The following is a 17,129-nucleotide window of genomic DNA, read 5'->3' as shown; positions in this document are numbered from 1 at the left end:
CAAACAAAGTTTGGAAAGGCATGCGACAGATGAGTGGATACTCAAGCATATCAAAGCCGAACGTAACAAATAGTAATAGGCCTATGAATGAACAATACGCAAATGAATTTAACTATTTGCTTAAACTCGAAAAGATATACTCTCATCTTGAAGGCGTAGCTAAATTCGGTCACTCTGTGAGAATCATGTATTATGACTTTATCTCCGCCTTCAACACTATCCAACCTAACCTTCTAATTAACAATTGTTTAATATGGAACTTCTGCACTCACTAATATTCTTTATATATAATTTTTTATTTTTTACAAACACAGGCGCACCCCAGAGTACGGTGTTGGCTCCTTTTCTATTCTTAGTCTATACCGCTGACTTTAGATCTAATGACCAAACCTCCTGTCCTGCTATTAAATTCGCTGACGACACTGCTCTCATTGGGTTAATCAGGGGGGGGGGGGGGATAATGATTCTCAGTATATTTCAGAAATTAAACGATTTGTAGAATATTGTGATTTAAATTATTTGGAATTGAACGTCTCAAAAACCAAAGAGATGGTGATAGATTTCCGGACTAAAAAGAGGGTCGAGGCTAAAGATGTGCTTATAAAAATGCTAAAGTAGAGAGGGTATCTAGTTTTAAGTATCTGGAGGTGGTTTTTGTTGAGTATCTGCCATGGGGGGGGGGGGGGAACACATAGATCACATTATAAAGAAACTAAATTCACGCATGTACTGTCTGTCACACACTGACTGTCAATGTAAACTACGCTCATTTAATGTTGATAGCCACATCCTTAGGATGTTTTATTTGTCAGTGATTAGTTTTGTTTGGGGATATTGTCTGTTGGGTTGGGGTGGGAATGTTGGTAGGGGAGATAGGGATAGAATAGACAGGTTGGTGAGGAGGGCAGGGAGGATGGTTGGATGTGAATTACCTGTGGTGGACTCGGTCTATCATGAACGGTTGCGCAATATGTTTTGAGTGATATGGAATGATGTTAGTCATCCCCTTAACTCGGACATTGCCGACTGCCTTATGGAACGTAGTGGTAGACTGAGGCCGCCACAGGGATCCACTGAACGCCATCGTCTCTCCTTCCTCCCAAGGGGCATACGAGACTATAATGAAAGGTATCAAAGATAGGGGAATTTATTACGATACACTTTTATTGTTATTATTATTATCACACTTATGTATTAGGCCTATCGTTTCTCTTTTGAATACGGCATTGTTATAAGACAGCAACACAATTTCCCAAGTTGGGATGAATAAAGTTTTCTTGTATCTTGTATCTTGTAAATAAAAAAATTCATCCGTCCATAAACTACAACTATCCATGGGTGGTCAATCCCCATCGTATTTCGACACTCGCTACATGTTCTTCCCCTTAAAGGTAAACGCCAATTTACACAGACGAGCAGTCAGTAATAAAAATATAGAATCTATGTTATTCCTTATTACCACACAACACAGAGTGGACAGGCGGTTTCCACTCAGGATAGATACAGGTTCTACAAGGGACAAGATACGCGGTTTTCCGCTTACCGTTACCGCGCGTCTGTGTAAATTGGTCTTTCATGACTTTCGTGTGAAATCAAAGCCCTCACAATCGCTTTTATATTGAAGAATTTTGGTCCATATGCCGTTCAATCAACTAAACGAGCCTGTGTCTTGACTGACAGTAAACCTGTGGTTTCAGACTTTTGAAACGCTTTGTTAAGGTGAATTTTCTGTGAGCCCCAGATTATTTACCTTCCTGTCCTCTGTTAGCCGATACTAGGTATCTGTTAGACACTTGGCTGGTTCTGCGAATGTTCCCTCAGATGTCACAAGCCGCAACGCTCCTGAATGCACTGATGCCAATTGCCAGGTATGTTCCTTTGTCCAGCGCTCTTAGGAGTCGATTGTACAAAGAATCGCATCTAACCATTTCATCACAGGACAATCCAAGTTGCCTTTCACAAGCAGCTCCGCCTGGCTTCACTACAATCTGAATGCCCAGATTTACCCGCCTAATCCAAGTCCTCGCATGGCCAGCATACTGCCTTACACATCTGATTATACCACCCAACTTGTCAGCTCAAACAAATCGCACATCGATATTGTTATACCCTCAACATGGATAAGTGGATTAATGATAGATGGATATGTATCGACAGTGACATCAAACAATTTTGCAATGCGATCGCCTACTAAAGAACTGCTGTTAATCAAACAAACAAGCTCTGTGAATGCCATGTCTCTAACCATGGCACTACCTATCTATGTAGAAATTGTATAATGCAATCTGATTATTTTATTGAGATGTCTGCGTCAAGGATTAATTGACAACAAGGAGATATTGCTGAACAATTAGTTTTAATTTCTTCACAATCTATGAAAAGTTAACTTTCTTACAACTGTAATTTTAAGTAGTTGGTAATATTAATAAAAGATGCAATTTTTATATTTGAATTATCATATTGTTCATGTAACCTGCTGAAATTACAAATTGCGCTAATCTATAGAATATTAAATTATGCATGTGACCATGTATGTGTCGTTACCGTGTGTAGTTGTGTGCAGTACAATAAATGTGTTTTTGATATATGGCTAAGCAGTGGTTTTTTTCATGAATCTCCTTAATTATCAATGTGATTATATTTGTATTGTAGTGCCTGGTGATTGGCTAGTGGTTATGTCATCACCGGGCCTGTTTATCACATATTTGTTGTTCGTTTGAATTTGAAATCATGCAATCGACTGTATATTATTTCGTCCATGTACTATCATTTGCTTCTGCCATTTTCTTGAAGTTAAGCAGATAGCTATGATGCATGTTGTCGTTGACGTACATCGGACAGTTTAATGGCACATGCGCCCTGTTGTCAAGGGACATAAAAAGCTTTGATCTCAAACTGATGCATATCCGTCTATTCATTAATCCATGAACGATCGAAGTCACCATCTCAGCTTGCCACCAATGCGCCACACTATGCCAAATTCCTAAAGGCCTCTATCAAACGATCTACAGGCAACCCACCGGAAACTGCAGATATCAAGAAACAAAATCGTCAATCCATACCGATCGTGAGAAAAGCAGTAACATAGTTTACAGTCGCATGTTTTCTTAACAATAAACAGCATAACACACTATGTGACGCTCTTTTCCAAATGTGCGTTGAGCTCAATCCTCTTGATGGGCCCCAACTCGCGCTGACAGGGCACCCGGATTCCAAGCACTCATTTCTAAAGCAGGAACGCATCTTTATTGAAATGTTCATAATGATCCGTTTAACATCCAGATTCGGGATGAACCAGCTTCCCTGTCATGCTTGCGACCTTGAAGCTTTCCCACCTACCAGACTGTTTTTCTGACTTTCTTATGGACTAGTTGCACTTCCTTTGACCTAACTGCAACCGAGTTGATGACGTCTCGTCTGTTACTGGTAAATTTAGCTAGATTAAACTCACCCTTGGCACACACCATGTTTATACCATCAGATGTTGATCCACCGGACTTCAAACAATCGTCAACATAGAAGCTCCGTAGTAACGTCTGCGAGATTTCGTCTTCTGTACTAAAGCTGTTTAGTTGTTTTCATCTACTGTATACTAAAGCTGTTTGTCTTAAAGGCATGTTGACGCAAGCAGGAGAAGATGTCATTCTATACTCCACTGGTTGACGTCTCCACTTGTGATCATACATGTTCTCTCAATGCAAGATACCTTCTCGCATTGCCCTAATCTGACGTAATTTTTAAAAATATGTTAAACTAGTTAAGGACCAAACAGTCCATTTCCAATTCCTTTACATATCTTTTATATATGGTGTTACACACGAGTGAGTGGCTGAGTGGTTAAGACCGTAAAACCATAACCGTAACCATAATATCTAAATAAATGTTGAATGAATAAAAATTGAATATCGGCAAGAGTTAGAAGTTCACTTGCTCCATGGTTCTTCTTGGATAAACTGTAGGTCCAGTGTACACAAAATGCTTGTGTGCACTTTAAAGAACCTAGTACATCTTTTGAGACGAGTAGGGGTTACTACAGTGTACTACACTCACAGCAACTGTCATGCTAGGCCTACTACTGTAGTTTCAAAATCTTCAACTTTTTGAAGGCATCAACTTATTAGAAGAAGAAGAATAGATGTGTACAAATTTCTCTTGATGTTCGCCTTTTAATACCTGTAGTGCCCGGTATGAATGTGACAAAACATTTGTGGCTACAAATGAGAGTGACAAGAAGTTAGAAGATGTTGTAACCGGTAAAGAACATCACATCTTTTAACAGAAGAGAAGATTTATACTTTCATTGATGTTTATTGTTAATCCTTTTCTTTAAAGGTAAAGGTATTTATGTTTGTCCTCAAGCTTAACTGGACCCACGGCAGCCAGTAATGCAGCAACTAAACAGATCAGCACATTGAGATATGATCCCCTACTATTTGCAAATAGTTCTTTAATGTGCACTATGTACGCGGGACCAACAGATTTACTTCCTGTCCAAAGGATAAGTCAATGAGAGTAAAGTAGTAAACTAGTCCGATATTATCATTACACCATCACTCTCCGGTATATACAGCACCAGCTGTGATTTCAGACAGTCATTCAACCGGGCCCAACATTGCTAATTAACTTTGGTCAAGAACCGGTGTTTCAATGCTGTATGTCTGTATATTATTGTCATGAATTTAAATGTACTCGTACTTACAGGATGATAGATGGCAGTCGTTTTCATCCATTTACTTTTATTGCAAAGTACTACCTTGCATTATGTCCAATTGTTAAACCAAGCTAACATTATTTTAATGTATAGAAATTGTTGTACTTTATGCATCCAGTCATCTGCATTATCAATTTAAAACATGTCTATTTAAAGACATAAAATTGTATTCTTTTTTACCGTCAGATTCAAGCTGTGGGTAGATGAATGCAGTGAGCTTTTCGGTGGCCTAGATATCGTATCTGTGGAAGCTATACATGGCAAAGATAGCAAGAATTATATCATAGAGGTAGTATCACTCACATTTTTTTTGTAAAACACATTCCTAGAATCCTAATGATATTAATTAGTAACAAAAAAATAGTTATTAGCAATTTCTCTGTAATTCAAGCGTAACTGAAAAATAATTTTGTTGAGCAGACGCCCAAAACTTTTTTTTAATTGCAAATTAAGTTAAATTCTCAGGTCAGCCCTTATTTTGAATTCCCAGGTCAGTCCCTCATTCCTGTTTATTTTGAATGAATAATCCTGCTTAGTAACACATACAGTATAATGCCGGATGATCATTTTTTGTTGGATAATTTGAATAATTATGTACTGATTTAATTATAACCATTGTATTTCCTTTCTTTATTGCGGCTTTTTTTAAGGTCAATGATTCGTCGATGCAGCTGATCGGTGAGAATCAAGAAGAAGACCGAAAACATATCGCAGAGTTGGTATTGCAAAAGATGAATGCTTGTGTTATGCAGTAAGTCATGTGACCATTGACATTTTAAGTAACTGGTTAATTTCCATATGATGTATACAGTATAAGGACATATTTGAATTTAAATGGATTTAAAAGAATTTAGATTTAATGATTTTAAAATGTTAATTTTTATTCAGTCAACTCTCCCAATACCAGACACCTTTGGGCTATCTGGTTTTCTAGAAAGTCTGGTATTTAGAATTTGTTTTTATTTGGGACCTTTTGAGCCTCAAGAAAAGACAGGTTTTCAGACAGTCCAGTATTGGAAGAGTTGACGTTACTAATACAATAGTCTGAGTGCTAATGATAAAAAGAAACTTGACCGTACTATGAAAACTGCTAGTAAAATAGCATAGAAGGAATGTCAATGTTATTGACGCAGTTTACAGGCTCGATGTTAGCCAAGTTAAGAAAATAATGGAAGATAACTGACACCCATTGAATAATAAATATGTTGTTAATAAATCAGGTAGAATTCATCCTTTAATGTGCAATACCACTCGATATAGGAAATCATTTTCCAACACAACATTCCAAAGATAGTTTGTTTACTACTGTATATAGTTTTAATGTATTGTATTGATATTTTTAATGTTTTATATATTGTATGTGTTTTTAAGCATCAAGGAAAACCAATTTCATGTTCGCCTTGTTGCGTTCATGACAATAAAGATTTATCTTATCTTATCTTAATTTTGTTTGTTATCAGCAGAACTGGATCTGCCACAATGCTAACCAGCGCATCAAGCCTACCAAATCTGCAACGTACTTCACAAAGCAACAGCCCCAACACATCAAAAGTAGGAACACCAACATCCAATCAGAAACCAGCACTTTCCGGTACACCAACAAAAACGCAGACGAACCCACCACCCCTGCCTACTCTGGACCTTCACGATGAAGAGGACACACTTACAAACTTGAAAAAAACATTTGCTACCATTTTTGGTGATATATAATTATCTGCTTATTGAATGTAGTTCTGAGAGAGAGCCTTAAGTTTAAAAAAAAAAATTTTGACCTTTAATTCAATCATATGCGCCATGCTTAAGAATGTGCCTCTTATAGAGCAACAATGATAAATACTTTGTGGTTAGCATGTTCCTTGGCAAGAGAAACAATTCTTTCTCTTCACGCAGATTATTCCCTTTAGCTTGTCATCAGCTCCCAAACATTCAGAATACTTAATACGTTGCCGTTTGGCGCAGTATCGTACTATAAATGAATATCTGCAGTTATCACTAGTAATGAGGCCTCTTTTATGTAATATTTGTATTTAAATCACTTATTATATAGCGTTATAATGACCAGCAAAAATAATAATAAGCAATAGAAGGTTTTGTAGTTGGATTTTAGTTGTGTTTTTTAAATACACTGTGTGTAAAAGATTGTGGCATATGTAGAGTTTTAAAACAGTTTAAATTGAAAATCACAAAAAGGGAGAACAAATTATTTTGATTATCGGTTTAATGATTCTTTTGGTTAAAGCATTATTTTATTGTTATGTTGGGTACACTAGGGCGTGTGGCGCAGTGTGTTGACTACTACTACTACTGGTTCGAATCCAACTGTCGCCTCTCTTCACCCAGGAATGGGAACCCGGTTAGATCTAGACACAACTGCGCTGATTACTAGCTGCATTATGTTTCCATTAAGATTCATATTCACCTTATGTGTGTGTAGTTAATTATATAATAGATTTAAAGAATGATTGTTGAGTATCTCTCAATGCGGATAGAGTCCCTAAATTGTGTGATAAAATGCCCCGACGAGACTCAAAATAATAGTTATTTAATATAGTTTCAGTTCATAGTTTGTAAGTTATTTTTGAATGTGTAATTTTTTTTTACTATGCAAAAAAAGAACAATACCCAAATTTGTCAAGAATGTAGTAGACGTAGAATAATCATAGTATAATAAAGTATGTATTGTATGATCAATTATCTTATTGGTGTTATTTTCTACCAAATATGATTGGGACTGAAACACATGACGACAATTATCTGGTTGTTCGCGTTTTAATTACAAGTAACCTGTACAACAATACAGCATCTAAACCAAGAGGTCAAAGGTCAGTTAAAGGTCACAGTTCAAAGGTCAGTTAAAGGTCAAAGTTCAAAGGTCAAACATACTTGAACACAATATTTACAATACATTTGTTTATTTTACTTTTACTATGTTAGAATAGTCGAACAATCACGAGTAGCGATCAGAAAAACCCACCCCCAAAGTTCAACCGATTATGGTAGTTATCGCGGAGTCCACCACCTCTTCCGGGTCTGTTAGATGGATCTCTAAATGGATTTAATGGGTCAAATCTTGCACCAGGTAGAGGTCCTGAATTTGGTAAACTTCCGATACCTCGTGGGTTGAACAGACTGGTTGGCGATTGTGAAAATGGATCTAGATCATAGTCTCCTCCTCTGAAAATAAAAGAAAAAAAGCGTAGTGGCACATTCAAAACATGATAATACACATACTCGACATTTTCAAATTACACTTAAACATGGAATTTTAAAAACTCTAAATAATATTTGAAGTTCAATTTTAATGAAATAACATTTTAATTGGGTTAAAATGGCTGTGTTAAAAGCGGCGTTTGCATGCTAGGAAGGTTAGGCCCAGAACCAAGACAAGACAGGGAAGGGATCGGAGAGATATACCGCCTGTCGTCGTCTTTGTGCAAGGGTGCTTAACTAATTAAACGGCTATGTTGACTGTATATGATTTTACACTATAGCGAACACAGGATATTTGTCGTCCTTCCCTAACCGCCGTGTTTTATAAAGTCCCTATTAACAAGGAAGAGAAATATGAGGTCCACAGATCATCAGTTTAAACAGAAATTATGAAAGATACTTGATTCAAATAAGCGGGATGCGCTGTATTACATTTAATTAACTAGTAACAAACAACAAACACCTACTTAAAAATTGTGTGGCCATATGATTTAGTTAAAACTCTTGTCAAACTATTTACGCGATGTGCGCATTTTAAAATGTGTAATTTTTCATTTTCAATTCCGGTGGCCATATGATGATGTCACAACATCCGGGGGTCACTGTCACATACCGTTATTTTGTTACCCGTTGATATTTAAGCTGCCTTAGCCCTTTGATTTTGATGGTACTAGTGTATCTGATGCTTGGAAAAGGTGGAAACAGTGATTCACATTTTTCCTGAAAGCGACCGGCAGTGACGTAAAAGTAGTGAAATAAAGGTAACAATTGTAATTACTACATTGGAAGGGTGTGGCTTAGATATTTACAACAACTTTACGCTTAATGCTCTTGTAGGCTAAGGTCATATTGGACCCGGAGGGTCTGGATGAGTTTGTGGATCAAGACAGCACAGTTCGTGACAAGCTTTCTGCAACAAATCCAGATATGAAGATGAAAGTTTTGTGCGATGATGGAAACGCTACACTTGATACTGTGATACATTGAATGACGCAAGCTTGAAATGGCCAGTGTTGCAAGTGACTGTAAGCCGAAGGTTTATGCATTGAGCAAAACCAAATCAACAGAATCATCAGAGATTTGCGGGTGCAGCCAAAGTTAAATGAAGCAGGTGGGGTTCTTCACATCTACTTCGTCATTGTCCAGCGTATGGTAAAACATGCTACGATGAATCATCATCATCACAGACGAGGATGCGGTCGTGGACATGGAAGAGTTGTACATACAATTTTATATTGACATTCTAAAAGATAACAGTAATAGAACGTTTGGTTCTATGATGTGTTAAAGATGAAGCTTGACACAGGAGCATGTGCTAACTGCATACCTCTCGAGACATTTAGAACGTTACTAGGACATGAGAACATTAAAGTATATCATTCTAAAACTAACCTATAGTTATAAAGATGGGGTCTAGGACAACTACCCCCTGGAAAACTACCCCATAGTACAACTACCCCATACACAGGTTTAGGTAAATATCAAGATTCTTATGACATCAAATTGAAAGATGGTGTTTCTCCAGTAGTCCACTTACTCTGCGTACCAAAACCTAAGAACACAAGACCATCAATTTCATGTATCTCATCACAAAGATGCCAATACTGCCTAACTTGCTCCGGTGCACCCCATCTATGCTTTGCATGATTAGAGTACCACATCTGCCTGTTTAGCTTTACTCATGGGCAATATTTCGTCTAGACTATGCATTGTACTTCAAAAGTTCAAGGGGTTAGGCATCACAATCTACCGTATCAGGATATGCTCTACTGAAAGCATCAGCTATGTACGTATACGTTCCAGGAACATACTTAACATCAAGTTCATACTTTATTAATTTGAGCAACATTTGTTGTATTCTACGACTAGCTTTAAGTAGTGGTCTATGTGTGATTGTTTCAAGTGATTTGTGATCAGTTTGAACTTCAACAGGTCGACTATATATATAGGTGGTGTTTGTGTACAGAAAAGCAAATCGCCAACATCTCCTTTTCTATTTGTGAGTGATAAACTTTGGCTAATGTTAACGACCTACAGGCAAACTTCTAAACCCTGGGGATGATGCATCACATTGGATAATGGTTGGTTTCTGTTTTGCTACTAATCAATACCTATAACTGTCTCAAGGATTCTGCTTGTTCTGGACCCCGGAACCATGCGACGTCTTTCTTGAGTAATTCCTGGAGAGGCGCACTTACTCTGGACAAATAAGGTATGAATTGTGAGAGATAGTTTAACATTCCCATTATACAATGTAAGTCAGACCTATACTTATACTTCAGCTTGCTTCCGCTGAATTTGGCATTGTTCACTTTAGCCGTATCCATCTGTATTGTTTACATTGTGCTCTGCTTCACTACCTGTAGCAATAATCATATCATCAAATATTATGTGTACATTATAGTAGGTATATGACAAAAAATATTTGCTGGTTTTGTTTCTGCAACATCCCACTAGCACTGTAGATACCAATTGCCGTTCTTAGAAAACTGTACGTCCGAAGGGAGTATTGAATGTACATATATCTGCGCATCTTTCTGGTCAAATACAGTGTATTACCTGACAGCTGACTCACTACGTTCTTAGCGGTTGGTATCATATGATCACGCGAATCCAAACACAACCTCAAGGATCCATCTCGTTCCTCAACCAACACTAGGCTGTTGACCCACTCTGTTGGTTTGTCTGTCCGCCTAATCACACCCCTCGTCTCCATATCATCAAGTTTCTCTTTCTCACGCCAGCTAACACCTGAGGATTCTATTGAGTACCCTCAGTTACACTGTTTCAGTGACGCTAGTGAGGCTGCATTTGGTTATGTTATCTGGCTGTGTTTGGGTTACCCTACGAGGAGTTACATTGACATTTGTTTAGCAAATGCACCGATAAAGAAAAGATCAATTCCAAGACTATAGACTGCGGTTGTTATAATGGCTCGACATGCTAAACTGGTACTTGGAGTTGTCCTGTTTGGGTTAGATCACTCACCTTATGTTATATCCTTTCTAACGTCAATCAAGCGGATCAGTTAACCAAGCCAATATACCCAAGTGACCTTCAGAAATGGATTGAAGGGCCATATTTTCTTTGTCAAAGTTCTAACCAATGAACTCGATTATGACACAGCATTAAAACAACGCCGTGGTTAGGATTCCGGCACCGGAACTCAACTGCCCAGCGTTAGGGAATCCGACACACTATTGCGCATGCCCCAGAGCGAGGTAATCGGCGACTCAGCTATCTACGTACAGACTAACAGCGATGGATCATTTAATAGCTGCGCCCACGGCGAACTAGCCTAGATGCCTACTAACTAATACTAGTAGGCTTACCAGCTAGATGTGACCAGTGGGCCTATTTATTTCGTAATTAAAAAAGTGGTTGCTTCATTCATATATAAACTTCATATAATTATGAATTAAAAATGACTAGTTTTATGATTTTTTAAGTACAAAATAAAAGATTTCATATAACGCATTATACTGTAATCATGGAGGTATAAAATTAGCCTCCATGCTGTAATAACATGCAAGTTGATTTGTTGATGATTCTTAGATAGATACTGATTCATATCAAATATCATAATCATTATTTTAACGCGTGGCGTAGTCGTATTTTAATTATTAATTTACTCCGACTCTTGGCGTAGTGTGTGCAAGCTATAATTACTTCGCATGCGCAATATCGGTGGGCAGTTGAATTCCGGTGCCGGAATCCTAACCACGGCATTAAAACAAATGGTCGTAAAAAAGTACACAACGAGTCTCTACATAGAACAAATTATGTTACAGCTTTGTCAGATGTAGGCCTACATTTGAAGACCTGTTGATCAACACCGTGTCAAACTGGACTTGGCTGCTTCACTGAATTGCATACTGTCGTCAATTCATTTTGAAAATTGATCAAAAAACCCCCTTTTTGAATTGCAAAATGCTGAATTGTTACTCTTCTACGTTTGTCAGTGCACTGGTAACGATCATTTGGATGCTTAGAGTACAACAACGAGAGTGGTTGAAGGAAGCTTCATATCCCTGAACAACAAAAGGAGTCAATTCTTCTTCTTAGAGGATCGTTTCTGGTAGAGTTGTTTGCCAAATATATTCATAAGACGATTGGTCATCAGGGATACCGAGTGGCCGTTGCAAGCATATTTAAACATTGAATTTACATACTCGGAGGACCTAAATTGTTCAAAGATATTGCTGACAAATGTATGTTCTGTCGAACCCGACATAGGAGAACTTCCCAGTTTTAGAGGTGATCCACATACACCACCCTTTTTTAGCGTAGCTCTTGATTTCTTTGGACCAAATTCTATCAATTCCACTCGTAATACCAATACTGAAGGCAAAATTCTGATAGTGACCTGCATGACCACATGAGTTATCTCATTGGAATTGGTGAATTCTTTATCATTAATGCTTGGAGACGATTTGTCTGCTCGTGGAGGATCCACCCAGTAACCGCTTTTAGTGACCATGGCTGCAATTTTGTAGGCACTCAGAAGAAGTTGAGAAATTGGATTAAAATATAAGGAGTTGCCGTAAAGGTCTGGACGCCCTAGGCGATTACCACCATTGCCGTTTTAGTGCTCTTGAATGGCAGACTATTTTGAGTGAAGTAAACATATCTTATAAACTCACGGCCATTGTTCCCAGGTTGGGCCTGAACCATTTGGATCAATGCCAATTAATGGTAATGATATTCTTTTTCCACATGGACAACATGTAGACAACAATATAGGGCCAGCACTTTGTGCATTAACAACGTGCGAGTACATCAGCAAATAGCAAAGTGTTCAGGTTGGTTTGAAACTGGTCACACTACTGAAAGAAGGTTACGTAACAATGATCGTAGGTCTCTTCGGGATGATTCATAACGATCCACAAGTATGCTAGAGCGCTGTCATTTATACTTAATACGTTGTTGAACAGCAACCAATGCAAATCCATCAGAACAGTGAGCATTCGATTTTGTGTAAGTCGCAATTCTAGCTGCCATATTTTGCAAGGGCTGCAAACGTTGTATTTGAGATTTTGGTATGTCATACAACAAGGCTTGTTAATTTTAGAAGTGACAAATGAGTGTTCAATCAATTCAGCTGTTTAATTGTTAAGATTACTGCGAATACGACCAAGGTTCCTGATCGATATACATGCTGCTTTAGATTCAGCTGTTATTTGTTCTTCCATTCAGCATGATTCCCAGATTCCGGACCACCGATGAGGGAGCAATATTAGAGTTTCCGATTCCGATATGTGTGATGTTGATTTTGGATATGTTGCATTTAGACCTGACGATGATAAACTCGGTCTGATAAACATCCCTGGATTTACTGACACATACTGTAAATCATCTGCATAGAAATGGAAATGTAGACTGTGTTTGCGAATGTCGTCACCAAGAGGAAGCGTATAAATGGAAAACTGGCCAGGCCCAATTACTGATCCCTATTCCAGGCAAGCTTCATCTGAGAATGCATCATTGATACAGATTAGCTGACGTCTTCCTGTAAGATATGACTGGAACCAGTTAAGAGCAACACCATTATGACAAATCCAACAACACCAATACATTATTTTCCCATCATTCATTCCTTGTAATAAATCATTCTGTAATCTTCTTTAAAAGGGTACTCTCCTTGCTATGACATGCACGATATGCTGACTGATAATTCTCATTTAAATTATGCTCTTGAAGATATAAAGTAATGTGTGATGTCAGTACACGCTCCAGAGTCTTCCAAGAAAAGAAGGTTCAACACCGGGTGGTAATTTTTCAGCGTGATATGATCTAAGTTTGCTTTTTTATTAAAGGACGTGAGCAATTTTCAGTTCAACTGGATCTAACCTGCATGATTTTGTTGGTGATTTCATCATCATCATCTTGAGATGCTGGTGAACAGCTGTCACAGGCTAATCAAAAGACATGTCATCAGTTTTCAAGTAATCTGTGAAAAACTGTTCGCAAGATCTAAGTGAGAATGACTATCTGGGAGAAGTGATACCTGACAATGATAAAGGAGTTGGTTAACAATTTTAAAAAGTCCTTTTTGATCTGCTGCATGTTCTACATACAAGCCAATGTTGTAGTTGGCTTTGGCCTTCCTTACCATGGAATATTTCTGTGCACTGTAAGCTTGAAGATCTATTTCCAGATTCTCCATTTCTCTTCAAGCTTACGTTCATTTCTCAGCCTAGACATCATTGTTATACCAACTAGTGTTTGGTCGGACCTCTACTGTTCTCTTTTTTGGGGGTGTGTGTTTGTCAAGAAGTTCACTCAAAGTGGTGGCATATAGTCATATTTTACTTAATAAAACAAGATTTGAGAGCGACATTCCGAGATCAGACTGTGTGATATCCTTACATGTTTTAAAATTTATAGCACTCCAATGACGAGTTTTGATGGATTTGGTGATTACGGGCGGCTTCTTGAGGTTACATGTGATTGCATAGTGATCTGATATACCATCAATGACATTAAGGTTTGAGAAAACAGGAGGATCAGATGAATGAGTGATCAGCAAGTCTAATGTATGACCATGTCGGTGTGTAGGTGTAGTGGATAAAGAAAAGGCCTGTACATAAAGCTATGTATGATTGCAACTGTGGGAGAACTTAACCATGGGTTTTCTTCTAAATAAGAATGCTTTGATTACAACGTAACTATCGATTTGACTTGTGAACATTTACTACTGTATTTAAATCAAGATTCACTTTTGTTGTGGTTATTATTTTTCGAAATCCTTGTACTGTGAATCATGTTAATTTGTTTCCGATTTCGAACATTTCGGGGGCGTGAATGTTTAGTTTTGGTTGTTAAGAATTGTTTGCGAGAAATCTCGCTTATTATCTAATAGTAGATAGTTTTTTTATTCCTGCTAGAGATACGTGGGAGTACTATGTACGTTATTATAACAATTAAGTAGTGTTACTGTTCTAGACTATTTGGATGTGAACGGCTAATTGGCCATAAGCCTATGCCTTGTAGTTTGACTGTAGCTGGTATTGTTGCAGTAGTTTGCACACGCACACATGGACCCAGTTTATAATTGATAATATCTAAAAAAACTATAGTGGAAATGTTTGTTTACCTGATTCCTGGAAAAGCATTAGGAAAAGGTTGTGGATATTGCGGTACCAAACCAAAACTAGGAGGTACCACTTGCACTGGGTAATCTTGATGTAATTTCATTCGTCTTCTCCTCTCCATTTCAAGTTTGTAATGATAATTTTGAATATAGACCTAAATATGGAAGGTAAACATAATTATATTGATGGAAATTTTTTTTAAAGTAAATGTTTTAGTGGTCAATTATAATTTATAATTCTATTTACCCTTTTCCAATTTGTGTCCTTGTTTTTTCTCAAACTGAAGTCTTTTATGGCTAATCTTCTCCAGAGGGCACTGTCATTAGAAAGACTATGCAGGTGTTTGCAGACAGAAGATAATGACATCAGATCACGTACATTGAGAAAACTGAGAATCTTGAGCTGTAGATAAACATAGTAAAAAACAATTAACAAAATAAAAAAAACCAAAATAAACAGTATAAAATCAGCATTAAAACTTACAAAATTTGCAACGATCAAGGCACAAGAAAGGTCTTGTTAATTTATTGTACGCAAACATTCATTCCTCATTTTTGTTAGTTTTTAGGTTCAAAATAATAACGACAGACTATACATCAAAGCTCCCATCTATTTTATTTAGGCTTTCAATTCAAACGAGTCTAGGACAACTACCCCCTGGAACTACCCAGACAATTACTTCCTGGACCCTTCTAGGACAACTATTCCCTAGGACAACTACTACCCCCTTAGGACAACTACTACCCCCTTAGGACAACTACCTCTTAGGACAACTACCTCTTAGGACAACTACCCTCTTAGGACAACTACCTCTTAGGACAACTACCTCTTAGGACAACTACCCTCTTAGGACAACTACCTCCTTAGGACAACTACTGCTTACTGTAGGACAACTACCCCTTAAGACAACTACTCCTTAGTACAACTACCGCTTAGTACAACTACCGCTCATTACAACTACCCGCTAGGACAACTACCCGCTAGGACAACTACCCGCTAGTACAACTACCCGCTAGTACAACTACACTCTAGGACAACCACCCGCTAGTACAACTACCCGCTAGTACAACTACCCGCTAGTACAACTACCCACTAGTACAACTACCCTCTAGTACAACTACCCACTAGTACAACTACCCTCTAGGACAACTACCCCCTTAGGACAACTACCCGCTAGTACAACTACCCCCTTAGGACAACTACCCTCTAGTACAACTACCCGCTAGTACAACTACCCTCTAGGACAACTACCCGCTAGTACAACTACCCTCTAGTACAACTACCCGCTAGTACAACTACCCCCTTAGGACAACTACCCTCTAGTACAACTACCCGCTAGTACAACTACCCTCTAGGACAACTACCCACTAGTACAACTACCCTCTAGTACAATTACCCTCTAGTACAACTACCCGCTAGTACAACTACCCCCTTAGGACAACTACCCTCTAGTACAACTACCCGCTAGTACAACTACCCGCTAGTACAACTACCCTCTAGGACAACTACCCGCTAGTACAACTACCCGCTAGTACAACTACCCGCTAGTACAACTACCCTCTAGGACAACTACCCGCTAGTACAACTACCCTCTAGTACAACTACCCGCTAGGACAACTGCCCGCTAGGACAACTGCCCGCTAGGACAACTGCCCGCTAGGACAACTGCCCGCTAGGACAACTGCCCGCTAGGACAACTGCCCGCTAGGACAACTGCCCGCTAGGACAACTGCCCGCTAGGACAACTGCCCGCTAGGACAACTGCCCGCTAGGACAACTGCCCGCTAGGACAACTGCCCGCTAGGACAACTGCCCGCTAGTACAACTACCCGCTAGTACAACTACCCGCTAAGACAACTACCCGCTAGGACAACTACCCTCTAGGACAACTACCCTCTAGTACAACTACCCTCTAGTACAACTACCCACTAGTACAACTACCCACTAGTACAACTACCCTCTAGGACAATTACCCGCTAGTACAACTACCCGCTAGTACAACTACCCTCTAGGACAACTACCCTCTAGGACAACTACCCACTAGTACAACTACCCTCTAGGACAATTACCCGCTAGTACAACTACCCGCTAGGACAACTACCCGCTAGGACAAC

At 38.6% G+C, this 17,129-nt stretch overlaps 2 protein-coding genes across 6 annotated transcripts in view; one reads left to right on the top strand and one right to left on the bottom strand.

Moving 5' to 3' along the window:
* LOC140059305 (synapsin-like) overlaps positions 1-7,395 on the top strand; it is a 227,641-nt gene extending 220,246 nt beyond the window's left edge. For 4 of the 5 annotated variants that reach the window (XM_072105172.1, XM_072105177.1, XM_072105175.1 and 1 more), the window contains 3 exons: positions 4,898-5,000; positions 5,362-5,462; positions 6,172-7,395. In XM_072105172.1, coding sequence (XP_071961273.1) covers positions 4,898-5,000; positions 5,362-5,462; positions 6,172-6,421 — 454 coding nt within the window. In that variant the 3' untranslated portion in view covers positions 6,422-7,395. The remainder of the gene's footprint in view (positions 1-4,897; positions 5,001-5,361; positions 5,463-6,171) is intronic. The other variant, XM_072105174.1, reaches the window with a different exon arrangement.
* A 211-nt stretch (positions 7,396-7,606) lies between these two features.
* Positions 7,607-17,129, bottom strand: part of LOC140059306 (F-box only protein 7-like) — a 36,542-nt gene continuing 27,019 nt past the window's right edge. Inside the window, exons 7-9 of the mRNA XM_072105178.1 lie at positions 15,262-15,417; positions 15,018-15,169; positions 7,607-7,885 (exon numbers count right to left, since the gene is read on the bottom strand). Of these exons, the coding sequence (XP_071961279.1) occupies positions 7,672-7,885; positions 15,018-15,169; positions 15,262-15,417 (522 nt within the window). The 3' untranslated portion in view covers positions 7,607-7,671. The remainder of the gene's footprint in view (positions 7,886-15,017; positions 15,170-15,261; positions 15,418-17,129) is intronic.

Source organism: Antedon mediterranea, chromosome 9 (genome assembly GCF_964355755.1).
Source record: "Antedon mediterranea chromosome 9, ecAntMedi1.1, whole genome shotgun sequence".
Lineage (NCBI taxonomy): Eukaryota > Metazoa > Echinodermata > Crinoidea > Comatulida > Antedonidae > Antedon > Antedon mediterranea.
This window is presented reverse-complemented; position numbering and strand designations above follow the sequence as displayed.